Here is a 27,679-nt window from a genome sequence, read left to right on the forward strand (position 1 = left end):
AGTAACTGTGATTTCTAAGCATGGCAGGGGACAGCTCCATGTTCTCAGGTTTTGGCTAAAAGTTGGCAGATCTTTGTCCACTTGGGCTTTGTTGGCAGAACCTGACTTTGCCATTGCGTGATGCAGAAAAACCGCTGGAAAAGGGCTACCTGCGCCTTCCCTGGGGAAGGCTGACAACAGCAAGGCAGCACTCAGCCAGCCGTTCACTAATGTGTGGTAAAAACCATCACGTTAAATCCCAGGAGTTGGGCTCGGTGACCCTGACGGGTCCCTTCCACCCGGGGGCACCCCATGGCACAGCTTGGGGCTGGCCATAAGCCACCACACAGCGCCTCAGGGGCGGCCGCTCCCTCCCCTCAGTGCCTGGCGGCTGCTGCTGCGCATGCGCGCTGATGCGCTGAGGGCGGTGCTTCCCGCCAAGCAACGGCCGCGCGGCCGCCGACCAATGGCGTGAGGCGGTTGCGGGGGGGGGGTGCGCGCGCTGCCGAGGTTTGAAAGCGGCGGCGCTGAGGGGAGGGCAGGGGGAGGGGTGGCGGCGGCGGCCGGCGGCGGGGCTCGGGGGCCGCCATCTGCGGGGTGGCGGCGCCGCGGGATGGCGGAGGGCTTGGTGAGGCTTGTGGGGAGCCGGGGGAGGGGATGGGGGAGCGAGGGGGGTCGGTCCGTAGCGGCGGGGCGGCCGGCGGCGTCGCCTGACGGGGCTGCTGAGGGGGGGGGGGGCCGGGCCGCCACAGCTGCCTCCTGTCAGGCGCCTGCCGGTTGTGAGGTGTTGGTCGCGAGGAAGGCGTTAAAGCTCGTTAAAAGCTCAAAACTTGTAGCCGCTGCGGGCATCTGTGCCATTTATAACATGTGAAGGGATCATAACTGCTGTTTCCGTTAAACATTTAAACGGTTTTTGAAGCGTTTTGTTGGTGAGAAGCTGCGCTCTGCTCACTGCATCTTCCCGTTTACTTCTTCGTAGTAAACCCTACAAATGAAGTAGGGTTTACTTCATTTGTTGTCTGTCACCTGAATTATTGCTGTGCTAACTGCGGTAAGAGATGGCTAGAGTCTTGCCTGCTGTTCAGATGACTTTGTTTACACGAGTTGCAGGCGAATCAAGTCTTCGGGGACTCGTTTACGTGAGAAACAGGAGGCTGGTCATCCGCTTGTTAGCAGCGTGCTTAGTAAAAGCTGATTCTTATTTCTTAACAGGCTCATTTCAAAAAAGACTACAGGACAAGATTCTGCCATGGAGGAGGGTAATTTCTACTTACGGATTTAATCTTAAATACGATAGTTTGGGAAAGTTATGCTGATTTATTTGTATGAGCTTAATGCCAAAACTCTGGGGTGCATCTTAAGCTGATTATATGATATTTCTCAACCTTTCTGTATGTCTCAGTGGAGGGAGGGGTAAATTGTGCTGGGGGACAAAGCAGAAAGGATTTCCTCGGTATTCTTCTGCTGAAGTGACAGACTGTGGTGTGGATAAACCTAAGCTACTCCTAACTAGACTACCTGAGTGCAGCAATAGCAGTCTGTGCCTTTCAGGAGGCAGAGAAGTGAAGCCCACCCAGGGTTCCAGCTTTAGTTGTTTGGTCCTTGCTGTGAAATGTGGAAGAGGAGTGAGTATTTGTAGTGCTGCAGTCTTTAAAGGCATGCCAGAAGTCAGCAAGCTTTTTGTTACTGGAGTCAATTTTAGACACGTGTTTCACGAGCTTACCAAATGTGCCAAATTACGTGTTTTTACAGGCTTTTAATGATTATGGGAAAAATGGTCCATGGTGTTTTTCATTTTATTTTGGTTTTGATCAGCGTGGGCCAGCTGTTGGATTACATCCCCCCTTTTAATTTTGATGGGAGGATATGGAATGGTATTCCAAGCAGCTGAGTTGTTCGCTTGCCTACAATTTTGATGCCACAAGCCAGTTCCTACATACAAAGCTTTTGTAGCAGCGTGGAGTAACTGCAGATAAGTGGTAGGAAGAAAAGCAAAGGGTGGCTTGTTGTCTGAAGGGGTAGATGTACAACTACACGTTTCATTTTCTGGGTCTGCTGAGGCTGAATCACTGTGCAGGCAATACTACTTCAGGGCTGATTTTTAAAGTTTATTTATTTCATGACAGAATCTTTATTCATCTCAAAGTTATTTTACCTGAGGATTGTTGTAATACTTGTATGTTTTCTTCTGTGGAGAGATATGTCCTCATTCCTACCATGTTTCGTGACAGCAGGGCTTTTTTTCTGGAATCCTCATAGAGAAAAGTTTCTTTGCTGTTATCTGCATATGGGAACAGATGAGGTTTATTAAAGTTGGGACTAGTGGAAATAATAGCATAAAATATTAAGTAGCAATAACTCAAGTGTTTGCTGCATGTACTTTCATATTGCTAGGGTAAGGATATTTAGTATTTTTTTAATTTATTTATTTTTTCCCTCTTTCTAGAAAGAAGATTGATATACAGCCAGGTCAAAATGTATTGAAATTCATTCAGGATTGTTTTGAAAGTAAGGTTTTATTTGATGTTTTGCTTAATTTGCTGATAAAAGAATAATTTATGTTTCATATCATATTTAGTGGTAAATTAATAGAAATAAAATGGTTAAAATAAAGTTTTTGTCGATTTTTAACGGTGCCCCCTTTGCAGCCCCTTAAACCTGTATAAGTTGTGTTATTATCTTTTTCCTGAGTAGCTGGTTTCTTTCTTGTTTACATTTACTTGAATGTAAGAAGCCTTAGTAACTTGTTAAGATCAGTGTGATTCCAAGTATCCCCTATTTATAGCTTTTTCTTTATAGGCTGTGATAATGAACTTACAATAAGCTCTCCATGCACAGCCTGTTGCTCAACTCCTGTTGGCAGAAACCAAACAAGGACTTCAATACAGACCCAAAGGGTAAGTTAGCTATGGACATATCACTGTGTAGCTTTGGGTATGCGTTTGGATCAATAAAATAGTTAAATTTCTTGTATTCTTAGGTTGAAGCACTTTACTTTATAACTGATGGTGGGTATGGTTGTCTTGGACTGTACTGGAGTTGGTTTCAGTCACTACCAGGTGGATAGACTCAGCTCTTTGCTGTCAGGTGGACAGTAAAACTGAAAGACGATCCTTGTATAAAAGGAATTCTTAGTTCTTTGAAAAGCCAGCTCCTGATAAACTGTTATTATGCATAAAATAACTTTGTGATATTGGGGAAGAGTGGAAACAAATCAATGAACTTATTACTGTCTGAAAGAATGATGCAAATCTGGTTTGTCTGCAGCCCATTCTGTCTTGTTTCAATACTTGGATTCTAGCATTTTTTGTAAAAATGAGATATTCTGTTAATAGTGTTAAAACCAGTCTTTATAATGGCATTTGTTTACTTCAGTCTGATGTTAGTATGCTGTATAATCTCAAATGAATTTGTGCAAAACTTCAGCCTGATGCAATAAAGGTGAATTAAATTGTTTAAATTAGTACTACTGGAAAGAATAAATACCTTGCCTGTGGGCTGGCAGGATGTCTGTTCAAAGCTGCAAATTGATTATTTTTTTTGTTATACCTGTATGAAATTTACAGTTAGTCTTAGACAGTGTTACATAATAGAAAACTGAAGCGTTCAATTAAAACAGAACTGTGTTTTAAATGAGTAAGAATTAAGGGAAGAAAATTGTTTTCTGTAGAAATGTATATTCTTGTCAAAATACCATTGCTTTGTCAAACGTTTTCCTTTTGCTGGTCTCATTATTCTCCACTGAATCTAGCAGTCAGATGCAGGGTTAACGAACTCTGTGAAGAGAACCAGTACTGCTTCAGCATCCATACCTGCCTCGCCACCAGATACTGTCAGTAGCCAAGGTCAGTAGCACTATTATTAATTTCAGGTTTTGGGGTAACTCTTGGTATAAGCTTTTGAGTAGAAGAACTAAACCTATTTAGTATATGTGGCAGGAGGGCCGCACAAATCCTACCTGACGCCTACAGTACACGGTTATGCAGCTGATTCTAAGAAAACAGAAAGCCCTTTGCCTGAAGGAGGGCCTCGTGACACATTAAAAGATGCCGAAGCACTATGCAAAAACCCTGCTGAGTTCGTGGATCCTGAGGATGATAATGGGGCTTTGGGATCACCTCTCCTTGTGGAGGAAGCAAAATCTTCTCCTGTACATATGTAAGTAGAGCTGAATGTTTTTTTTCACCTTTCAGGGTAAATTAGCATTGATGAGTTTGTATTCTGAACTCAAGCAAATAATTGCAGGTTGGAAGAAAAGTTCAATTTCTAGGCTTAGAAGGGGCATCATTGTTTATTCTTTTTTATTAGGTATTCTGGTGATAAGGGTTAATTCCCAAAAGAGCAGTACCCAAGGCTTCCAGAATGAATTCGAATTCGTTTTTTCCCCAGTACAGTGCTCTAAATGAACAGCTTCTCAGATGGATGGTCTCTAGACTTCTCAGTGAATTTACAGTGTGCAGTAGTGTCCTGTTGACAGCGTTGACCTTAAAAGTAACAGAAACTTTGTTAAAGCAGTGATGAACAGTCATCCCTCCTCTTGCTCTGAATATCCAAATACTACCTAAAGCAGGACGGGTTCAGTTGCAGTCATTATCTCCCCTTCAGAAACTTTCAATCCTAGCTGCAGCAGTAGCTGGTTATCCCAACTTTTTGGGAGGGCTGAATCTCTGGGGGGAGGTCACAGAGAGGAGGGAATGACAGTGGTGCTAGTGATGCATGATGAAGTGCCTCTAGGAAGAGAGTGTACCAAGGGTCTGGGAACCCTAATGATTTTTGAAGTACATTCTCCTAAAACTAGGAATTTGGCTTGTTGGGCAGCCCTTGCCTTGATCAAGAGTCACTTGTTGCCTTGCTGACTCCACGTTGCTTTGTCAATTCGAATACTTCCTGCTACCCTGGGGAGTGCTCCCACTAACGTCTGTTCCAGCAAATTCCAAAATGAAAGCTTATTCATAAAAACTGAGGTGCTGTCAGCAGGAAAAAATGGAACATCTGTCCCTCCACAAGATAGTTTAGTGTGCACTCAATTTATGGCATCATATTTGAATGCTGTTTTGCATACCTAGATTAAATTTTGATGACCAAAGTACTCCTGATGTGGTGAAGACCCATGCGGAAGTTGTCTGTTTGGAAGGACCTCAAACTGGGAGAGATGAGCAGGCTCACAAACAAAGAGCAGAACGCACCGCTTCGTCATCCGTACGGAAGCAGAAGTCGGTTTTCTCTTCAGCTTTCTTAGCAGCTGTAACAACAGGGACAGTTGGAAAAAGGTTTGTTTTGAGGCTTAACATGAAATGCACTTTGCTTACAAAACAATCCAGTCCTAAGTACTGGAGCAATGTCCTTTACCTATAAAAATGGTGTGGGAGGGGGTTTTGGGATAGTCATTTGTTAACGAGAAATCCAGGTGGAGAAAGGGTTTATTTAAATAGTTAGTATGTTTTGTGCAGGGAGGATTTAACCACGCCGTTTGTTGCATTTCTCTGCCAGTAAAACTGTATGCAGCTATTGAGAAGTGTTTCAGATGGAGTGTGGGGTGTTTCAATTAGGTAGACTGGAGGACTCAGGAACATCTTAAATGATTCTGAAGTTAGAATCATGGAATCACAGAAGGCGTTGGGTTGGGAAGGTCCTTCAAGCTCCTCCAGTTCCCATCCCCTGCCACCTCCACCCAGACCAGGCTGCTCAAAGCCCCATCCAGCCTGGCTTTGAGCACCTCCAGGCATGGGGCATCTTCAGCTTCTCTGGGCAACCTGTTCCAGTGCCTCACCACTCAGATAATTTGTTCTTTATATCTTATCTAAACCTAGCCTCTTTTAGTTTAAAGCCATTCCCCCTTGTCCTATCACTAAAATCCCTGGCAGAGTCCCTTTCTAGCTTTCTATACCTACAGAAACTTTTCTTGTTGCCCTCGATGTCCCTGGCCAAGAGTAATTCTGAAAGGGCTTTGGCTTTCCTAACCTGATCGCTAGCTGCTTGGATGATGTTCCTCTATCCTTCCCAGCCTAGTGCTAGCAGTGATCACAGCAGTCTTTTTTCAGAGCTAATTCAGGTTGGAGTGGTTAGGTAGGAAGTTGACTGTCCAGCACCTGAGAAATAATGAGGTATGAATATCAGGCTGAAACAACGAAGAATGGGTCTTTTGGAAGATGGAGGGTAATGAATGATGGACTTCATAATCATCTGGGAATGTCCTGTAGCATGGTGGGTGTTCTGCAGTCATCACTAGATTTACAAGATTGAGACTCACCTTTTCCCCCCAAATGATGTCAGTACTCTGTCCCTCCTTTCTTTAGGTATACAGCCTCAATATCACCACCATCACCTCCCGTTGTAAAAGATCACGACGTAGAACAAGAGAGTGAATGCGAGTTTTTAATCGATGAATCAGATGGTCTGTCTTCTAATTCTTGGTTTTCAATACCCCAGAAGAACAGAAAGTCCAAAAAAGATGGCTCTGCAACCCCTGTTACGAAATCTCAGTCCTCTGAAAAGGGAAAGACAGAAGGTAAGAAAGGCAAGACTGGGAAGGTTCAGGCTGAAGCACTTACTGAACAGAAGACACACAATTTGGATGTCAGAATGCAACTTGACTTCAAAGGAACGTCACGGTTAGATTCAGTCTCCTCTAAACGTGAAGGAAATCGACTTAAATCTCAAAAGCAAAGCAGTACGCATGCGGGTAAGTTGTTTACCTGGTCTTCAGAATCGTAATACTGAATATTTTTGTGTTGGTCTTTTGGGAAATGAGGATAAAGGAAATAATTGGAGTCCTAATTGGCATTTCAGGTACACAGTTAAGTTTGGGTATATATTTAGGCAGTGAGACAGAATGTCTTCACTGTTGTTTTTTAACCCTTTCCTGTTAGGAGGTTAAAAACTGTTAGCGGTGTTGCCTTTTCTTATGATCAGACAAAGATGGATACAAAGCTTTTGCTCCTGTCTCCCTAGAGAGCAGGTTACGATGTGTGCTTTAAACTGAGTGCTCAGTTTTCATGAGTTACTTCGGAAGGGTTTTGTAGGAGGAAGCACTGAAAACTGAAGCAGATTGAAAATAACATTTCTGCCCTTACTCTGCTAAGAGATACAGGAGATACCATGGATTAGAGAAAGCCCTACTTTAAGTGCTGGGGGAAAAACTTTTTCTGGTATTCATTTTTGTATGATTCTTTTGGTTTATTTTCATGTCTTTAGATGTAAACACATTTCTTCAGGTTTTTATGTTCATATGTTTTATGTATTGATAGGAAAATCTAAAAAGGGTGCACTTCATCAAGACTCTCCAAGACACAGGAAGGTGTCCTGCGAACCAGAAGCTGAGCAACTGATGTTGTTAGTGTCTGGATGGGACACAGAAGCGTATGATGAAGAACATAAAAAAAGGGTGAAGCCAAGTGAGGGTTCACCACTGCCCTCAGCTGAGCATCACAAAGAGCAGATGCCACCTCCAAAAGAGAATCTCAAGTCTTCCAAGTATCCGCAGTCTGCTTCAAAAGCTTTTCTGCATTCAGTTCAGAAGAAACACACTGCTAAGCAGAAACTTCAAGAATCAAAAAATAAAAGTAAGCTGTCTAAGAAATGGGCAGAAAGTCAAAGGAAAAAGCTTAAAAAATCTGTAAAGAAAAGTAGTAATAAAAAGCCTCAGTTACAAAGGGGGGAGAGCTCTGATAATGAATCCAGTGAAGAAGGGCTTGAAAGAGAGCCTGTCGAATTGAATGAAATGTTTACCTCACCTCTGCGTCAGACATCAGGCAATTCTGTACTTCAGAAGCTGGCTTCATCTGAAAAACCTAAGAATGTGTCGCATGCATTGGAATCGCTCCATGGTGTTTATAACAAAACTCCTGTAAAAGCTGCAGAGCTAATGCAGCGTCTCACAGACAGCATACAGAATTCTGAAAAGAAAAGGTCGTTGGCTAAGTCTCCAGGAAAGACATTCAAAAAGATTAATCACAGAACCCCTAAAGGTGTTTCCTCAAACGCTGAGGACATCGAGCCTCAAAATACAACTGATTCTGACAGTTCTTCTGCACACGAGGTGGCAAGAAAAAAACACAAGCAATCAGATGTGAAAATAAAAAGTAACAAAAGAAAACATAATGCGCAACACAGACTACAGTAAGCTTTTCATTTAATTCCTTAAAATGGGGTATGACTTGATAGATAATGAAACACATTTTGTTAATTTTAAGCAGCAATTGCAGTTGAAGTAAGTGTCAGTTTCAGAGTGGTTAAATAGCTACTAGAGAAACCAAGTGGTGTAATTAGCAACATACTATTAATGGTGGATTCCAAATCTAGTGTCTGCTTCTGCCTAAGGAAACTTAAATTTGGAATTTTTGAAGTGTACTTTTGAGATTGAGTAGCAGCTGCAGTGTTTGGTGTGGTTTTTGTTGTTTGTGGGCTTTTTGTTTGTTTTGCATTACTTATTTTTTTGAAAATCTTTTATATGGCTTCCTGCAGTAAGTAAAATTAATGGCTTACAGTAAACATAATTATTGTTTCTCTTCTAGAGATTCCTCTGCAGCTATGAAAGTTATGAGTTGTGAAAGGTAATTTCCTGTGTTGTCTGTAAAGCTTGCATTTAATCCCAATCCCCCGTGCAATGCTGGTGCAATTGCTGTGCTCTGTGTTCTGCTAGTATAGAACCCAGTAGAAAGGGTTCGTGATTCATGCTGGAGTTACCTTGCTAACACAGTTAATAAATTAATGGAATGGTTCTTTTGTGTCATGGTGGAGATGTCACAATGTTTCTTGCCTTCTGGGAATTTTTTTTCCTTTGAGGCTTGCTTCCATATTAGCGTGTGATTTTTGAACAGAAATATCAGCACTTCTCAAACTAATAACTGTACTAGTAGCGTTGCTGCTGCTAAGTAGGGTACAGAACAGTATCTATGCTCCAGACTCTTGTTTGTGCGTATAGATAAGCAGATACCTTCTTCTTCATGCAGAGGTGCCTTAAAGCAAGTAGAAGTGGCAGACTGTGACTTTATTAAATTCTTATGTTGTAATTCTACTGAAAACTGTAGTATTTCAATTGAAGTAAGCCTACTGCAGACTTCATTTTAGACAAAGTGATTCTATAAGGTGTAGTTTGGGTGGAACACAGCTCTTTTCACCTGTTGCACTTTATTGGCATGTTATTTAATGGCAGTGTAATGCAGCTGCAGATGGGGAAGGAGGCAGGGCTGGCATACTATGCCGTGGCTATAAAGACAAGTCCTGTTAAAAGTGATTTGATTGCTGGAGAGCCTCTGGAGGTGCATGTATATGTTAATCATCCCTGTGTTATGGAGAAGGCTTTATGGCAGAATACATCTAGCTAAAATTATAAACTTTGTTACTGTCCTTTGTGTAAAGCATGTAAAAGATTTCTTTAAAGTTCTTTTGTAATCGTGGTGTGTAGAAAATTGTTTGAAAGGTAACACTACAGAGGAGAGGAGAAGGTCCGTTTCTTCTGGGAGGGAGGAAAAAAGAAAAGTCATGAGATTTTTAGGTGGTTTGGTTAGAGAGATGATGTGAATACTACTTTGCTGGCCTGATGGCTGAGTTAGAGGACCAACTGATGAAAGAGACCTATGATTTCTAACAAGCAGTTATTTGCTTCATTGTCTGATTGCTCTGGAAAAGCATTTAGAAGGAAAAAAAAAGAAACTGCATGGTCTGAAAAAAAAAAACAACAAAACTTAAATTTGGTATTCCTTGTACTACTGCTATGTTCCTTTGATATGTAACATATTGAAGCAGGTGGTTTTTTTCTTTCCTTGAAGTGGGCCTGTTCTAGACCATTGTGGTGAATTTACTTCCAGAAGTAAGCGTTGTGAAGAGGATAATGGATCTTCAGGTAACATTCCAAGTTGGTATTTTGTTGCAGTTTATTTATAAGCTTTTTAGGCTGAGGTTGTACAGTAATTTTTGTTGTATCTCTGCTCTGCTGGTTTATTCAGAATAAGAAATGCAGATTGGACTGGCTGTGATCCCATTTCTGCCCAAGTACATGATACAATATGCCAGCTTCGTGTTGTGCTTGACTGTAGAAGGACAAGCACTGGGTGGCTTGGCATCAAGCCTACCAGGATAAAGTTGTCCTTCCGAAACACTACACAAATCCTTTAGGTTCAGTTTGTACCAATTTGGTGTGTTGTCATGTGGTGGCACTATATGGGATCACTTCAGGCCGCTGTAGAGCAAAGTGTCTGGCTGTAGCTAATGAGGACATGTTCACTTAAAATATTTTGGTTCTCTAAGTAGTTTCCCTAAGCAAGTTGAACATCCTGTCATAATGAATATGAACCCTGGGTTTCATATTTGTTTTTTTTTCTTTAGTTTTAGATCCAGTTGTAAATGGTATTTAGTTCATGCAGTGCTTTTTTGAGAGGCCTAGTTTTGTGGGTGTTCTGGTGATAAGTTTGTTACAAAGTTATAGTAGAGAGGTGTGAAGGTGAACAATCTAGCACTTCAGTCAGTAGAATTACATGTCTATGTAGTTATAATACTTGTTTCTTGGTATGAAACTGCATAATACTGTTCAGCTACCCTGGGTTTGGTACATCTTCAAAGAAAAAATGTTGACAGGAACACTAATATTGGGACTTCTCCTTGTGTTACCTTCTTCTAGCAGATATATTGAATAAATGTCAGGAGTAGTAAATGCCTATTGTGATGGTTTTCTGAATGTAATTTCAGATGATTCTGAAGAGTTATATTATCAAGAAATAAATTTGTCAGACAAGATAAGCAGACATAAAATAGGTAAGGTTATTTTAAAATACTTTTAATGTGAGTGTACAAATGCAAAAGCACTTCCAACTCAATGTAAACTTAGCTGAAGGAGACACAGGAAGACACCTAGTGAAGGGTTCGTTAATTCACAAAACATCTTCATGCAAATGTGGAGCCCTAAAAACCCTTAATTTTAAGTTGAAAAATATTTGGAAAACTGTCTGGAATAGGTAAGATTTGTTAGCTCCTCTTTAGGGTACTACGTAACCCTGCTCAAGGTTTTTTTTGTTTTGTTTTGGTTTTTAACTTTTGAAATCTATACTGTTTCTATGTTTTATATTCAAAGATGATCTTTTAAATTCTTTTAAAAAATATCTTTTAAATAATTTTGGTTATTTTTTTAATTGTCACGTTTTCCTTTTTTTTGAGTCAAGACACTGCTTACTATTCATTGAGAGCAGTAAGAGGGTTTGAATTGGTTTTGCACAATGTAACTGAGGTTGCAAATAACCTACCTGCCGTCTGTGGTGGTCTGAGTTGATTCTGTGGAAGGGTAGGTTGGCACAGTGGGCATGCAGTGGTTGTAATCCCACATTAATCTGCTTTTGTGTTTTTTTTATTCCCTTTATTGTTGTTTTGTTTACAACAATGTAGTTGTCTCCCTTCAAAAACAATTTAGACAAGGCTTGGTTTTCATTTACTGTTTTTATTTTTAGCATCTAAATATTGTTGACAAATTTGCTCATAACTCTTAAAAGGGTGTTTTGTTATTCCTTACAAAAACTAAAATAGAAATTCTGACTGTATATGGTAGCTCAGAAAAAATGAAATTTGAGACTATTAAATAGATGGGTTGGAAGATGCATACCTGGGAAGTCTTGGAAATGTGTGGGGTTTTCAGTTGGGAAGAGTATTGTTCTTTTTCCAGACCTTGGAGATGGTTTAAGGGTTAGAATCTGGAAGAGTAGGGTCCACTCGGGTGCTGTGTGTTACTCTCTCCTCTTGCCATAACCAACTTGAAGCCTTTTCACTTCTGCTAATGAAATCCATCAGATTTGAGGAGGGTTCTCAGCCTTTGCCAAGGGGGTTCTCTTCATAGTTTTAATGTTTGCTGCTGCTTCTTCTTGAGCCCCTAATATCCATATCTCATTGATTCAGTAAGGTATATTGAACAATATCTACAGTCAGCATGGTGACTGTTACAGAACATGGAAAGCGAAATAATGATGTATGTAAAAGAAGGCTTCTGGCAAGACCTGATTCCCTTTCCTGTCATGAAAGGAAATTGATATAAATATCAGCTGGGAAGTGATATAAATAACCCCTGGGAAGTGTTCACCCTCTGATACAGAACAGCGGGAGATATTTCATAAGTTTCCCATTTCTTATTTTTTTTTTCCTTTCATACTTACTGTGAATTGTTTCATGCTTTAAATTAGTAATGCCTTCCAACACACCTAATGTTCGTCGGACAAAAAGGATACGACTAAAACCTCTGGAATATTGGCGAGGCGAGCGTGTGAACTATGCGATGAGACCTTCAGGTACTTGTTCCAAAATGCTTATCTCCTTTGTCCTTTAGGGCAGTAAAGGGAAATCTGCGGTTTGATCTTGTGCCATGAAAGCATTTTTAAAAAGCAGATGATTTATAGTCTACAGCCATTTAGTCATCTTTTAGTGTGATCTTTCTCTTGATACTCCTGTTTCAGATAGAAATAATAGCATCAGAACACATTATGTACACTTGCCTTAACTGCTTAGGGAAGAACAACATGGTTTCTTTGTAAGTTTGTACTATCAAGGATCCTGTATGATACCAGGAAGAGATAATGTATTGGATCATTCATTGGAGCATTTGTCCTCGTGTGGACACTGCTTCCTAGAGCAGATACAGTAATATTTTATCCAGTCTCAGTTTTAAATGACCACCTTGATAAAGTACATCTTGTTCTCAGGGATTTTTTTTATGTTGGCTTAGCCTAATTTGGTATTTTCCTAATCAGTCAGTCTGCTTGAAAATAATATTTGTGTCCCTAAAATTGATACTTTGTCTGAAAACTTGACTCTTTGTGTGGTGGCTTTCTGAAATATTCCTTGAATGAAACAGATTCTTTTCAGAAAGTGTGAAGTTCTACTGCACTTCAAAATACTTGGTGATGAAAAGCTTTTTGGTCTTGTTCTGGCTTTCTAAAGCTATCTGAAAATTCGAGGAAATATATTCCAAACTGAAATGCTTGTAGTTCCTGTAAATGTTCATTCATGTAAAACAAATAATGTGTTAGTGACCTTTGTTCAACTTTTGTTTCAGGAGGGCTTATGATCACTGGAATAGTGTGTCCAGAAACAGAACCTCACAGGAAGGATAGACAGAAGAAGATTCGTCATAAGGAGAAAAGAAATTATACAAGTAAAAACTCTTTTTATTTCATTCTTTTGATGCTTAAAAAAAAATAATCAGAAAACTAATTGAATGCTCCACTGTTGTAAGATTTTCTCTTGTAACAACTCCAGTTTTTCTGAGTAAGTATCCTTTTGGAATTATATGCATTAGCATGATAATTATGCGGAAAAAACCTTTTGCTTACTGTAGCCCTAGCAATGCTGTATGACCTTAAACTTTTAACTTCTCTGGGTTGGGAACAAAGCGACACGTGACAGATCCAGAGGTGTTGTAATGCTCCTAAAGCTGTGGTTAAAGAAAATCAGCTGTACTTCAACCCTTGACCAGATCAGATCGTTAGTTAATGAGACTAATGCATTTAGTTTCATAATGCACAGTTAACGTATGAGAGTTTCTGGTTGTCTTGCTGATACCTGTAGCATCACATCTGAAAATGCAGCATCTGGTATTAATATTTTAAGCAATTTTATGTTAAATACAAAATCATTGTGGGTTTGGTGAATGGGGAGCGTTAAGAACAATGCACAAAATGGATAAAATTAATAAATATGTACCTTCAGACCCAGGAATAGGAAGCTTTGCTACAGTCACTAAGGCCAGGAGGTGGTAAGTATGTAGGTAGTGCTCAGAAGGGAGATAGGGTCAGAAAACAAAACAACAACAACAAAGAAATCTGTTTTTTTTTGTTTGTTTGTTTTTGAAATTTTGGTGCTAAAGAACCTTTCTGTGTGGGACTCACTAGAGGTTTTGTTTGTGACTGCAGTGTTTTATATATATGTTGGAGCAAATAAATGTTAACAAAGAAAATAGTGGGAGCTGGGTTTTTGACACAAAATAAGGTGGCTCTTCTCCCTGTGTTCTCTGTGTTCCTTGCCACAAAATACTGTGGAGAAAAATATTTAGATTCAGTGTGAGAACTGGATAAATTCACAGAAGACTTAATTGTTAATAGCTCTTAAATAAAAGTGAGTTGCATGTGTAGAGGTGGAGAATATTCTGTAGAAACATAGTTACTCCATTAACAGCAGTTTTGGAGGTGGGAGGGGTACCTGCTTTTGGCTGCTGATGGAGACAGGATCCTAAGCTGTTGAACCTTTGATGTGAGCACAGCTTTTAAGTTTCTGTGCAAGTCATTTGCAGTCCATGTAAGCTTGAGCTGGTAGTGACTATTCACGCTGTATCATACAAGAATTTGCTGCTATAAGTTGGTTTGAAGCACCTCCAGATGTGATGGATATCCTGGTTAACAGACGTTCATCCTGAGAGATGCTCTTTGGTTAGTAGGCTTGAATTTTAAGTGATATGTACAAGGCCCGTCAGCTGAGTTGAACTTCTAGGACAAATTTCTAAATTCTTTAAAAATCCTGTGGTTAGTGCTATAGAGTCGCACCTATTACTGCCTCTTTTTATAGAGAGATGTTTTTTTTGGAACTGTGCTATATCAAACAGTAACTTTCCTCATAGCCCTGACTGTCTTAGCGTTGGAGTGTTTAAGTAGACATGAGTGCCTATAAAGTGCTATAGATTGTCTTTGACATCCCTGTTTTGACTACATTTAGAGAGATTTCCTGTGCACTGTGGAGCTAAACTTGTCCGCTTAAGAGAGCTCTTCAAGAGAGCTTTGGGATATTTGTTCTGTCTTGAAAATTCTCCAGTGTCTCTTTTCTCTTTGAAAAGCATAAGGTTGTCATCAACTCTTAAGCTATTGCCTTCTTTGGAAAAATCCATTTTATTTTAGAAATAGTTCTGATTTATAACTTAGAGTGAGATTCCTGTAATGGTGTCTCTCAAGAAAAGGAAAATTGAGCACGTGCTTATTTTTGAACAGTTTCATAAGACTCCTGATGCCCATCAGCAGTAGGTAAAAGGAAGTGATTTATTTTTCTTAGTTCTTCATGTATTTTGTATTCTCTCTTAATATCCAGGAAAAGTTCTTCCCAAGTTCAGGTACTTTGGGCTAAATACTGTCATTAATAGGCAACCTTATTGGCATTGCCCTGGAAAATACTTGAGTATTTAGGGACCCTTTACTGATCACACAAATAATTCCAGTGAAAATTGTGTTGTCAAAGAACTGTTACGGGTTAGCTCCCTTTTTCTGGAGAAAGTGTATTTCAGTCTGTTTAGTCACTTAAGGAAATTTGTGTGTGAAATTGTGGTTATGTAAGTTTTAAAATTGTGTAGTGATTACTTTTTTTTTTTTCTCGTTAGAAAATGAGGTAGCTAAAAAATTCAATTACACCCTGGCTGATACTTCTAAGCCAACTGTTGTGGTGGACCCACTAACAAATCAGGAAGTTCTTCAAGGTAAGTTGAGAGGATGTAACCAAGGACCTTTCTAAACAACATAATAAGTACTTAGATAGAGACTGATAGAGGAAGAAAATTGTTCATGCTGCCTTGGGCATAAAAAGGTAAGCTGTGAAAATATTCATTGCTTTCCTGAAAAAAATTCTGAGGGAGCCACAAAAAGGGGAATGGAGTCCTGTTTTTCAGCTAAATATTAAGTCTAGCTTGTGGGGTTTTTGCACTGAAACAATGCACGGTGCACATAATTTAAAAAGTTGCTGAGCTAACAAGACTCAGTTACGTGTTAGCATTGACGTTAATCCCCTGGACTTTCCTTGTAGAGTGTATTAATACTGGAAGAAGTCACTTGAGTTTCTTCAAAGATGAATCAGTAGAAATATATAAAAATCTGAATACATCTACTTTTTCCACTGGTAAATTAATCTTGAAGCCACTTAAAGAAAAAGGACACCAATTTGTCTACATGGATACAATAGTAAGTACACTTTTTCCTTATTTATTTTTAATTATTTATATCTAGACAGAGAATCTTAGAATGTTTAAAAATAGCATATGAAGTTGACAGGTTTTTCATATTCTTTGACTAAGCTATGAATGTATACAGGAAACATAAATAATTTCAGTTGTGAAATCAAGCAGTTATAACTAAAGAAACTTGCTGGAGGTACTTTGCATGCACAGTGCCCTGCTTTCTTTCACATTAAACCTGTCTGTTCACGTGTGCTTCCTGTGCAGACAAGATAGAAAGATTAAATAAAAACACCTCCCCCTCCCCGCTACAAGTTGCCTGTCTTAGGTTTCAACAGGGCTGGGGAAAAGGAGTTGCAGCTCAGTTTACGATGTTAGTTTTTGTTTTTTTGCTATCTTGCAGCGTGTATGCAAAACTAAAGTGTGTTTTTTTTTTCTTGGATAACTTTCTTAAATGTTTGCAAAGGAAACATTGCTGATCTTAAAACAATCACCCCTCTCTCTCTCTCTTTTTTTTTTTAAGGCTTTCTATGTTATCCATGGCAAAATTGTTATCACTTTGCATAAGACGTCATATTACCTGACTTCAGGGGCCTTTTTCTATATTCCAGCAGGTAAGCACATGTTTTTAAAATCAGTTTTGGGGGATTGGATTAGACTGAATTAGCAGGCTACAAAACACAACGTAGGTGAATGACTGGGAGAGAGGAGTTTGAGCAGAGTATGGGAAAGCACAGCGTTAGGAAGAAGGGAGTGTGACCCAACGCTGGACACAGGCTGATGATCAAACCTTGGCCTGTAGTGGTACAAGCACAGCCTGTTTACCTGAGTTTCCTTTGGAGTTTTTGATAACATAATCAAGTTCCAAGAGTGAAGTTCTCTTGGTTTTCTAGTTCTGTCCCTAGCTACGATGTCAGGGAAACTTCAGCGGCCAGCTTTAAATAGTGGTAGTTAATGTAATTGTTTTCACCACCATCTTTTCCTACATAAATTAATGACAATCCGTTTGGATCAGTTCACCACGTTTTGCATGGTGCGTGAAGTGCAGAAGGTGCAGCCTGTCTGCTGCAAGTGTTGTAACCTCACACGGGTCATTGAGAATTGTAAAACACCACTGATTTTGCCCTTCTGAGATGAAAGTGGAATGAACTCCATATGGAAGCTACCCTGTAGTGGGTAAGAGAGGAGTCAGGAGAGTTTGTAGTACTCAAGTAGGCTGTTCATGGAGTGGTAGAGAACTTATATACAGCTTGCTTGTGAAGAGGCTGTGTTAAAAAAGTGACAGTCTACTGCTCTTACTGTTTTATCATCAGCTTTTCACCACGACATCCTGTTTTAACAACTATTGTTCAATTAATGCTTGACACTGCAGTGAAAGTGTCTGTTTTAATCTTAAAGGCTGAGGGGTCAGCAGAGACAGATTTATAGCATGATTTTTGGGTAAAGGAGATTGTATTAACTGGTGAAAGTTCCATATCTGTATTCATCTCCATTTGTCCCTGTTTCCTGATGGCCTTTCTGTACTGCGTGGATGGGCGATGCAGAGGTTGTGGTGGAAGATCTCTTTGTATCTTATCAAGTGTGGCTATATATGGATGTTAGAAAGTTGCTCTTCCTCAACATCCGGTGTCTTTTAGATGCCCCTGTAATTGAGGTCACGTTAGTATGCAAATCCCAAGTGAAGATCTGCAAATAAGTTTCCTTGTGCAGTTCTTAATGAGATTGTCCATAACAATTAAAATAAATTCAGTCACATTAAAGTTTTCTTGTGGCTTTTGTGAGTGGAGAGTTTAAGCCAATTACTTTGGCTTCGGTAAAAGTCTTGGTGAAGGTGTGTTTTTTTCCTATCCTAGGTTAGACAAAACGAAGCTAACTGTAGGTTTTCTTCCTTGTTACCACTTCGAAATGCAGTGACATGCCTGGAAGAGTGGCATCATAGATTTGGGGCTAATATTACTTCTCTTTAAATAAATGAAATAAGAACATACTGAATTGAAGCCAAATAGGACTTCAAAGATTGCTAGTGGCTTCTAAAGAACTTTTTTTCTTTTATTTATAGGAAATCAATATAACATCCGTAATCTTCTGAACGAAGAAAGTGTTCTCCTTTTCACGCAGTTCAAAAACGACAGGTGTGAAGAATTTTCTCCAAAAAAGTTTGCTTGAAATACTTCTCACGCTTTTGTACTTTCTGATTTTTTTTTTTTTTCCCCACATAAGAAGTGTGTTTGTTTGTGCCCAGCTTAACTTCACAAACTAAGACAGAGCTGGTGAGATCAACATAGAAAGAGCTACAAAAACAATGCACAAGTTTACTGTCAAACTGCAGTGACCCAGTGGAGGGCCTCGCCCTGTATCGGGCATTTGTCATCCAGAGACAGGAAGAGATGCTTAAAAATTTGTTGGAAAAACGTATTGTTGTTCCAAATTGTACTTTTATGCCTAATCTCCCCCAAAATGCTTAACACTTAAATTAATTTTGACATCTTCAGCTAACATCTGTTAGACTCAATGTCTGCCTGGTTATAAACCTCTCAGAATAATCTGTGTTTAAACGTAGAACCATGCTGTCTGCACTCCAGTAATTGTTGTCTAGGAGACAGGCTGCTGGAATTCTTGTGTGCTAGGGTCCGGCACTCTTCTAATATGTTAATGACAGCAGTTTCTTCCTTGTCTACCAGATGTATGATTAGTGCCTAAAATTTGTATTGTAAAATGGATGCTTTTATCTAGGAGCTTATCAGTTCTTTTATATGGGGCTCTGAATGTTTCAGATAGCTTTATTTTGCGTAATGGCAATGGGTCACTGCTAAATGTGTTACTTTAATATTGCCTTTTGTTTTGATTGATGTGTTTCTGAATAATAATGAGGACCTTTGGGAAAATTGTAATTATACTGTAAACTCCAGAAGCCAAGTCTAGACAGCAGATGGTATACGTAACATTTGTCTCTCAAGCTCTTCAAGGTTCCTTCTGGCTGAACATAAGGAGAAACTACAGCTACACTGGTAGGGTGCTCTCTCTGAGTGGTCACTGCTGTTCCAGAAGAGGAAAAGATACGGAAAATTGAACTGGAATTGAAAACTTTTTAAGGGCTGAATACTTGAGGATTGAGCGTTGACCTTGTAAGCAGTCTCGGCCATGATCTTTACGCTAAATCTAGAGTACAAATTAGAGTACTAAAGGAGAATTGGCTTTAGTGTTACCCGTAAGAAACTTTCAGCTAAGAACTAACAGTGTCTGTGAAAGCACTTGGACACTGGTGCTAAAATTCTTATGTGAGAGATGCTTTAGGTTGGGGAATTTTAGGTAATACACTTTCTTTCAGTTTTTCTCTTTCAAGCAGTGGTTCCTATAATTGGTTCATGACCTTGTATGTAATTAATGAAGTTAAGTGACATCTTTGCAGTCGTGGCTAGGTCACACTGAACTCTGAGATGATTCCAGGAGTGTGCCAATTGCCATTCAGTTCATCCTCTTGAGGAAAAACTATTTGCAGTCAAAGTTCAGATTGCAGGGAAGAGCATTCATGTATTCCCCTCAGCCTCAAATTTGGAAGTGGTTTTAAATTATTTTTTTCCACGAGTCATATAGTTAGAACTGATAATAATAATTTGGTGTCGGTAGCTTTTTGCAACTTCAGGGCTTGGTTGGCCTCTTCAAGGTCAGTGAGATTCAAATATTGTCCCTCCGTTGGAGCCTTGCCAGCAACCAGATGGGCACTCCTGCTGTCTTCACTGCTTCAGGGAATCCCACCCAGTAAAATGCTCCGTTTGTAAGTCTTTCAACTCTTTAGGCAGGCCCGCAGAGATCTGGAAGTTTGCCACTTGGTAAACAGTACGGGGCTAGCATTAGACCAAAAATCCTGTGCTCCTCTCCCAAGCATGTCTCCCAGCAGTCAGGACATGGATGTGATGATCTCTGAGCCCAAGAGCTCATCAGCTCCAGCAGAAAGAAAGTAACCACTTTGCCATCGTGTTACAGGCCAGGGAGTTCAGAAGGAAGACACCCTGCAAGTTTTGTGTGTTACCTGACTGCTGAGAGTGGGCGCTTTGGGAAGGGGCTGGTGAACACGTATGGACTATGGAGCTGATGGCCCTAAAGGAAAGTGTGGCTGTGTGGTGTTACAGAGCTCAGGGCAGCCTGCTGCTGTCCAGGAATCCCTGCTGGTTTGGTAGGCTCAGGTGGAAGCAGTGCATTGCCCTCACTGTCATCTTCCCCAGTGGGCTACATTGCAACTTGTCAGCAAGGTTTTCAAGTGAGCTTTTTATAGGTCTTGAGTAACTGATGAGAAATCCATCATTCTGGATGTTTTTTTAAGCAGTAGTAGTATGTTCAGACCGCTTCCTGTTAAGAGACTGGGGAGTGGCAGATGTTCAAGAGCAGGTTTGAGGTCAGAATGCAGCAAATGCCACTTTAGCTTTTCCTAATTCTGTGCCTGAGTTTGTCAACAAAAAACTGTGGGTTTGGTTAAAAAAAAAAAAAAGGTAATTTTTTGGGCTAGGTTGTTTGCTTCCTGGCTAGTTGATTTTTTGTGTGAAGTGTCTAGTATAATTTACAGGGAATGTTTCGTAGTTGAACTACATCTCAAAATACTTGATTTTCTCCTTTCAAGTAGCAAAAGTCAGTTATGTCAGGCATGGTGTTGCACCTAGGATGTCGCTTTCAGTTTGTGAAGTTTTGGTGAAGTACTTGCCTAATCAGTTATGCATTTTGTCTTGTCTTTCACAGTGTTAGCTCAACTTCTATTGTAAGAAATAGTGGCATAACACTTATTTTGCTGCGATAGTTCAGTATGAAGTTCCTTTAAATCTGCGGTGAAAACAGAGCTTGATTTCTTGAAATAGTTTAAGTGGCTCCAACATTCTATAGTTTAGGAAAAAATAACTTGTTTTGGAAAGGAGGGACAGAATTGATTTTTTTAAATGTACAAAGTTCTTAATCTTATCTAATAGAAACAATTCCACCATTTGCCATTAGATGGCGCTTCAAGCACAGCTGTTTGGCGTTGCCTGGCACCTGTACCCAGTAGGCTTTGGCTTTTGAATGGGGGAGGAGAATGTTACAAATGGCGATAAATTCATTCGAACTCTGTTGCAAGTAAATGTAAATAGATTTCTGTTAACATTAGGGTTTGGCACAGAACCTTGCGAAGTTCATTCTGTCAGCATGTGAGTTGTATTGGTTGCAGCCTCTCACTCAAAGTCGTTTTAAAAATACTGGTGTGCGGCAGGAACTGAGGTGTGCTAGGTTGTGCACCCTTTGTCTGGATTGCATATTTTCGTTTAACCTGACACTTGCAGTGTGAGTAGGTGCAGGAAAATTTACAGCTTGAGCTGAAAAGTCCTGCTTGTATTCCAGGACTCCAGTGGGTGCTGAGTTGTGCAATGTGGCAAGTGAGAATTGGTTGTTGGAAGAAAATGCTGATGTTTCACTTATGCCTGTTCTTGCTGTGGCTCCTGCTTCCTACACTTCTGTGTTCATCAGGCTACTGGTAGTCGTGGGTATCCTGTGGCAGCCAAAGTTTTTCACTTTCCAAAAGTGATATTGCAAAAAAAAAAAAAAAAGTTTTCTCTGAAATCTGAGATTTTAACATTCTGCTTCCTGTCAGTGAGTGAGTCTTTTTATCATCACATTTGCTTGTGTTCAATAATCAACTTCCACTGACTACTGTGATGATTTCAGATAGATCTGTGGCAAATCACCTGCAGTTGGTAAAATGCCCATGCAGATAATAGCCCATGCAGAACATGTTGTGGTTCGTTGCTTAAATATGTATTCTTAGGGTTTCTCCAATGATATTTATTTCCATGTTGAAGCTTTTAACAGTGTTTAGATTGTTTCATAGACTAATGGCTTAAATATTCAGCTCAGATGACACAACTTTTCGCCTACTTACAGCAGAATACAGATCATCATGTCTAACAGTAGCGGAGATCTGAGGCAGGTTTGTAATTACTAAGCTAGGCTGAAATTGTTAGCTGCTGTTACCTGCTGTGAGGTGAGGTTGGGATTGTCATCAGGAAGAGACGTGGCCTTTCTCTGATGCCAGTGTGGCAATGCCCTGTTCCTGGAGGAAACCTGTTTCAGTATGTTAATTCATGGGTTTCTGTCAACAGTAATTGAGAGAGCTGAAGGCAAAAGCAGAGTCGAGTATTTGATCAACACGATGTTAGTAGGTACATGTGTTTCGTGGCAGGTGATGTGATAACAACTAGAAGCATACTTTAAGGAGCTTAACTGACAATGACCCACCACAACGGTGAAGTCAGACTTCTCTAGGCTTTGGCTTCATCTCAGGAAAAAAAATGATGTTACTGGTTAGTAGGTTCCTTTGAAAAATCTAACTTTTTGGAGTTTTCACTTTGCTAGAAAGCTCTTTCTGTCTTACTAAACAAAAAGTTTGTTGTTGTTTAAAGAAGAATGCAGGAGAACAATTGCAAAACTGTCAGATGTGTACTCATACATATTTTGTACACCTTAGTAAACATAAGATAGCAGAATATGAGCCGAGTAATTACAGAAAAATAAACAGTGCCAATAAAACAAAATCTTGAAGCACATACACAATTCCTTCTATTTTTCAAGTATGCAGCTGAATTAGTTACCTGCAGATGACTTTGAATTAATGTTTGGGAAATGCAATAAACAGAAAAAGCTATTTCCTCATTTTCATGACAGCTGAAAAGGCATTTCAATGCGAAGGAATATTTTCTTGCATTTCTACTGACGCAGACTCTGCTGCGTGATGTGTGTTGTAATACAGAACTTACTTTAAGCAGCGATTGCTCGCAGATAACACATCTGACTGAAGAGTATGGAACATGCTTCTTACATGGTATTGACAGCTGCTGTAACTGAGCACCTTGGTGTTTCCAAGACAGTACGCTTGCTCTAAAGAATGTCCTGGCACTTCATGGGTGTTCTTAGAGTCAGACAGAAGCGCTGTCTTCACAATGCATTTCTCTGGTTGTAAGGAAAAGCATCCTTTAGGATTTCACAACCAAACTAATTCCCGTGGTCCAGTTTTAAGACTAAAACAAATAGTTGTCAAAATAATTGGCTGCTGAATGTTAGGGAACAAATATGTTAAAGGGGTGCCTGCAGAGCTGCTCAGTGTTCTTGAGCCCACACACAAAGCTTGTGTTCTTTTTTTGTTCTTCACTTCAACTGCTCGAGTAAAGGCACACAAAACATTGTAAAACTACATTTGCTTTGCATTTCTGCAGTCTTTTCTTATTTGGAGCACCAGACAGGCAACAAATGAAATAAGCCTAAGGAAGCAAAGTGTTTACTTTCTCAGTCTATTGAATTGAGATGCAAATCTGAAAGTATTCAAGATATTTATGTCCCAAGTAAGATTTGTAACTTCTCTTTGAAGCTCAGTAGGTAAGGCCTTCTAAATTTGGAAACTGAAGAGTTGTAGTGCTCTTGACAGCTGTGTGGGCAGTTTATTAAATGGGTAGTGTGGTGGGATGACCCGTGGCCAGCTGCCAGCCCAGCCATTCTCTCAGTCCCCCTCGGCAATACAACGTGGGGTCCCTACCATGGGATGCAGTTCCCCAAGAACTGCTCCAGCACAGATCCCCCAAGGCCCTCAGTCTCTGCCAGGTGCCTTCTCCTCACCAGGGGTTAGTTACTTGCCAGGAGCCTGCTCCTAGGGTGGGTGTCCGTGAGCTGCAGCTTTCTTCAGAGCACGTCCACCTGCTGTAGCGTGGGGTCCCTCGTGGGCTTCAGTGTGTGTATCTGCTCCTTGGGGGCGCCTGAAGCAGCTCCTCCTGCACTGACTGCAGGGCTGTTTCCCTTGCCTCTGTCTTGATCCTCTTCCCTCCAGCTGCTGCACAGCACTTTCTCATTTTATTTTTAATTTTTTAATTTTTTTTTTTTTAGAACTGTTTAGATGCTGCCAGTGTCATTGATGGGCTCAGATTTGGCCAGCAGCAGGTCCTTGTAGAGGAGCCCGCTCCCCATGGTCTCTCTCCCCCACCCCACGCCCTCCCAGTTACCAAAACTTTTCTAGCTGACAACAGTTGTTACTTAGCTCATTGTTCTTTCATGTTTGGGATGTTCGAAGCTGCCTTTTCTTGTGCTTCCAGCATCACTAGCTAACATGAGAACGGATCAAGATATCTGATACATGGTGCCACCGCGTGGGTGTCTTCTGGAGTTGATATGCTGTAAGGAGGGAGAGGAGTGATGAGAGAGGTGTAAGCGTAATGAAGAGCCGTGCTGCTTGTCAGGTAGTGTCCTGGTGTCCAAAGGTGTTGCAGCCTGGCTTGACTGGGACTCTGTAAAGGGTTTTCAGTTAAGTTCAGTAACTTGGAAGGGCAGAATGTGACTTTACTGAAGGGTAGAGAAAAACCTTCCTGGAGTGTTGGTGCCATCAGAACACGGCTGGCTGTGCCAGCAGCTTACGCTCTTGGTTTGGGATTCGAGATCACTTGCATTTAGCATTGAGTCATCTTATCTAAAATTGCAAGATGAAATTAATGAGCATGGTATAAAATCCACTGGACAATACGCCTGAACTTACCCTTTCTTTGTTATCATCGCTTTTGTGTTGGAGTACAGAGGGGGCAATTAAAAGAAATAAAAGTTAATTATGATTTTTTTTCCCCACAATCTGAACTTGAAATTTTATTGCTGACAAAGCGGGGGTTCCCCTAGGATACAGTAGGCTATAAGCTGAAGAAACTAAGCACTTCTCTTATATTTCAGTAAGTGCCAAGTCAGCTCTGAGGCTAATTAATCAAAACAAATTTACAATTAAGCCCGGGAAGGAAGACTAATTAAGTAGCCAGTTAAGAAAAAGTGCTGAAGGAGGGATCAACCTTAAGGGAGAGTATGAGACTCCTGGTATTGGCCCATGAAGGACAATTAAGTGATAATTGCAGCGGCCTTTCTGCATCCAGCAAAAGCTCTCTGACTTTTAGTATGGCTGATTTTCTTCATGTTAGAAGCAGACGTTTGCTTTTTAAGCAACTAAGCTTAAGCTTACTCTTAAGGTAACTTAAATACAGGGGTTGCTGCAGGAAGAAATTAAAATGCTGCCAGACTTGGGCAGCATTTTAGCTGGTGAAAAAAAAACCTGACTATGTTTTGAAGACAAAGCAGCGCTGAATGCGCAGGGTTTTTGCCTCTTCATTTTGTGGTGTACTGAGTCCCATCTTAGCTTCCTGTTTAACCTTTCAAACAAATTACTTTGAGTGGATTATCTCATCAGAATTTGGAATAGCTTCGTTCTGTTTGGTTGCTAACCCCACTTAAGTTCACAGAAATCATTACCTTGTCATGAAATGGCTTCTGTTGCTTACATCCTACACCCACGCTGCATGACATACTTGTGTTTCTTGATGGAAAAAAGGGGGGGGGAATTATAATAGCAATACTGTTTGTACTGAAAATAATTTAGCTCCTTTTCTGAAGGGTGTTTTAAGCTTGCATTTGTTTTGCTGCAATGCTCATCTCTGGCAAGATGCTAAGGGTTGTAAATGAGGTGTGTGCCTCACGCTTCCACCTGTCCTTGCCCATCTCCCAGGAACTATGTATGCTGATGAAGTACAAAACCATTTTTAACGAACTGGATGCATGCATGGACTAAACTTGCTTAAATATCCAGTTCCCCCCGCCCTCTTCTGGAATTGGAATTGTTCTGGAAATTACAAAGAAGAGGTCTCCATGTATGCCCCCTGTTGCTCATAACTTTTTCTTCATAGAAGCCCACGTGCACGTACTTGCCAGTGTGGTGCACTGCATCAAGTTTGAATGTTCTCTTCCTTCATTTTTTTTCTGTCTTGCAGCCTATAGTAGTTTCTAAAGGATTATTTTTTTAATTTCAGTGCCCTCTATAAAGGTTTTTTTTTCTTCTTTTTTTCCCCCTTAGTGGTGCTTACCATGACTGTATCAGTTGTTTAACTTAGTTCCAGGTATTTGAATTATTTCAGAAGTGTTCTTGTGCCTGAAAGTTCCTCTGCTACCTCTCCTTCAAGCTTTGTACAAGGCCTGGCAAAGCTCCCGAATTTCTTGCTTAGAGAAGTGACGCAAAGCTTCCTTTGGCCTCTGTTCTTTTAAAGGCCTGTGTAATTTTAATCCCAAGAAAGGTCAGTTTAGGCTATTGCTGGCAGGGGGTTTCTTATCATTGTCTGCCATTTTGGGCTCACGTGTTTGTCCTTGAGCCTCATCCCTGTGTTAAGGCTGGCTCTGCAGTGCCAAAAGAATCCTTTCCAATGCCATTCTACCTGACCACACTCAACAGAGTGTCAGGGTGTGCTTCTGGCACCTCTTGCAGCACTACTTCATCATGCTGCTGACCTTTTGCCTTGGCAAAATCTGGCTGTGACTCGGCCATCACCTAGGCACTGTGCCATGCCCTGATTTTGCATTGGCAGCCTCGTCCAGGCATTCACCTGCTCTTACATCTTCACTCCTGTCGCCAGGGGAGATGCCATTTGGCACCGGCCAGTTTTGGCAAGGAGATCTGGCGTGAGCGCACACGTGCCCTCTCACGCCCCGCTGCTGCCTGGCTTTTCTGGTGAACGCCAGGGGAAAGTCATCTTCCTGGCTGCTGAGACTCATGCGAGGTCTGAGGGGGAGCCTGGACTAAGGTGCAAGGCTGTCATGGCTCTTCAGGATCACCAGCATAGGTACAAGGTACACCTGTGAGCGCTTGTGCGTGCACCTGGCAGCCTGGTTCTTGTCGCTGGCTGCCACAGAGAGGTCAAGGGATACAGAAGAGAGCAGGAGATGAAAGTTCATTTAAGGGGGAAGGGAGTTTATTTGCATCCCTCTGGTTCTGCTTGATCAACTGTTGAGTCCTCTTCATCAGTCATAACTTTCGGCATTTCTCTGTCCTGCCTGGTAGAGGACGATGGTTATAGTGTTGTAAGCTACCTGCTGTTCCAATGCCCTGAGTCTGCTGCTACCACCTACCTGGTCAGGAGGGCAGAGGAGAGAGCAGCTTACAGCGTCACTTGGCGGGGAGCTGTGTCAGACTTGGCTCTCAGTTAGCAACAGCCTTAATTTGTGGATTCCTCCCTGCTGTCAGCAGCTCTGTGTGGCCTTGGGGCTGTAAGTGGTGGGCTGTGGACTGTTTGCCTAAATACTAGCAGAAACTAATTGAAATACACACAAGGTTTTTATAAAAATAGCATGAAACTTGCTTGTACTTTTACTACTAGGCCTCTTGGTCCTGCACAAAATGCAGCGTTTTGTAACGTTGGTAGCATAAAACAAATCTGTAGAACAAGCGTCAGTGTTGCAGCCGAGTGTGGCTTTGACAACTCCAACCTTTGTACAGAGGAACACAATTGTTAGAAGACCTTGTTTAGTTAAATTAGGCTAATGTGCCCTTTTGAAAATCATAATTGAAATGATTCTGATACTTTTATTGATTTGCCACTGGAGTACATGGCTGCTTTGAACACGATTTGCAGTCATTCCACTTTACGGAGTAGTTACAGTCTAGTATTATGGCGCAGAGGTTTTGGGGCGGTTTTTAACTGAATATTGCATTCATCTGGATGAACTAATTTCTATTCTTTTTGCATTTCAGACCAATTGTAACAAGCACCTTGTTGGAGCCCAATCCCTCTTCCCCGTAAGTTCACCTGCAAGCTGAAGATCATCTAATGAGAGCGAGTTCTGAAGAACACCGTTAACTACCACCCAACTGGAAATACGCCTGTATGGAAGCACAGAGTTCATTGATCTTAAGAGATCTTCCTCCAGTGTAAATTGTAAATAGATGGCCACAAATTATTTTTCTGTTTTGTATCAATAAATGTTAAATAATACAAATCA

The 27,679-nt window shown here is 40.7% G+C and overlaps 1 protein-coding gene across 3 annotated transcripts; it reads left to right on the forward strand.

The window, feature by feature from the left end:
• Positions 1 to 497: 497 nt before the first annotated feature.
• On the forward strand, positions 498 to 27,679 carry CENPC (centromere protein C). Of its 3 annotated transcripts, none has more exons than XM_068681607.1 (19): positions 498 to 607; positions 1,192 to 1,238; positions 2,426 to 2,487; positions 2,779 to 2,876; positions 3,734 to 3,824; positions 3,918 to 4,137; positions 5,046 to 5,249; positions 6,276 to 6,661; positions 7,227 to 8,097; positions 8,493 to 8,531; positions 9,750 to 9,823; positions 10,666 to 10,731; positions 12,141 to 12,245; positions 13,010 to 13,108; positions 15,314 to 15,409; positions 15,733 to 15,887; positions 16,404 to 16,494; positions 17,940 to 18,012; positions 27,432 to 27,679. In XM_068681607.1, exons 1-19 carry the CDS (start codon positions 593 to 595, stop codon positions 27,478 to 27,480), a joined length of 2,841 nt encoding a protein of 946 aa, XP_068537708.1. In that variant the 5' UTR covers positions 498 to 592; the 3' UTR covers positions 27,481 to 27,679. The 3 variants fall into 3 exon arrangements, with proteins under 3 accessions (XP_068537708.1, XP_068537709.1, XP_068537707.1); XM_068681606.1 differs by having other exon boundaries at positions 499 to 607; positions 3,731 to 3,824; XM_068681608.1 differs by lacking the exon at positions 8,493 to 8,531 and having other exon boundaries at positions 3,731 to 3,824.

This window comes from Anas acuta, chromosome 4, assembly GCF_963932015.1.
Source record: "Anas acuta chromosome 4, bAnaAcu1.1, whole genome shotgun sequence".
Taxonomy (NCBI): Eukaryota; Metazoa; Chordata; class Aves; order Anseriformes; family Anatidae; genus Anas; species Anas acuta.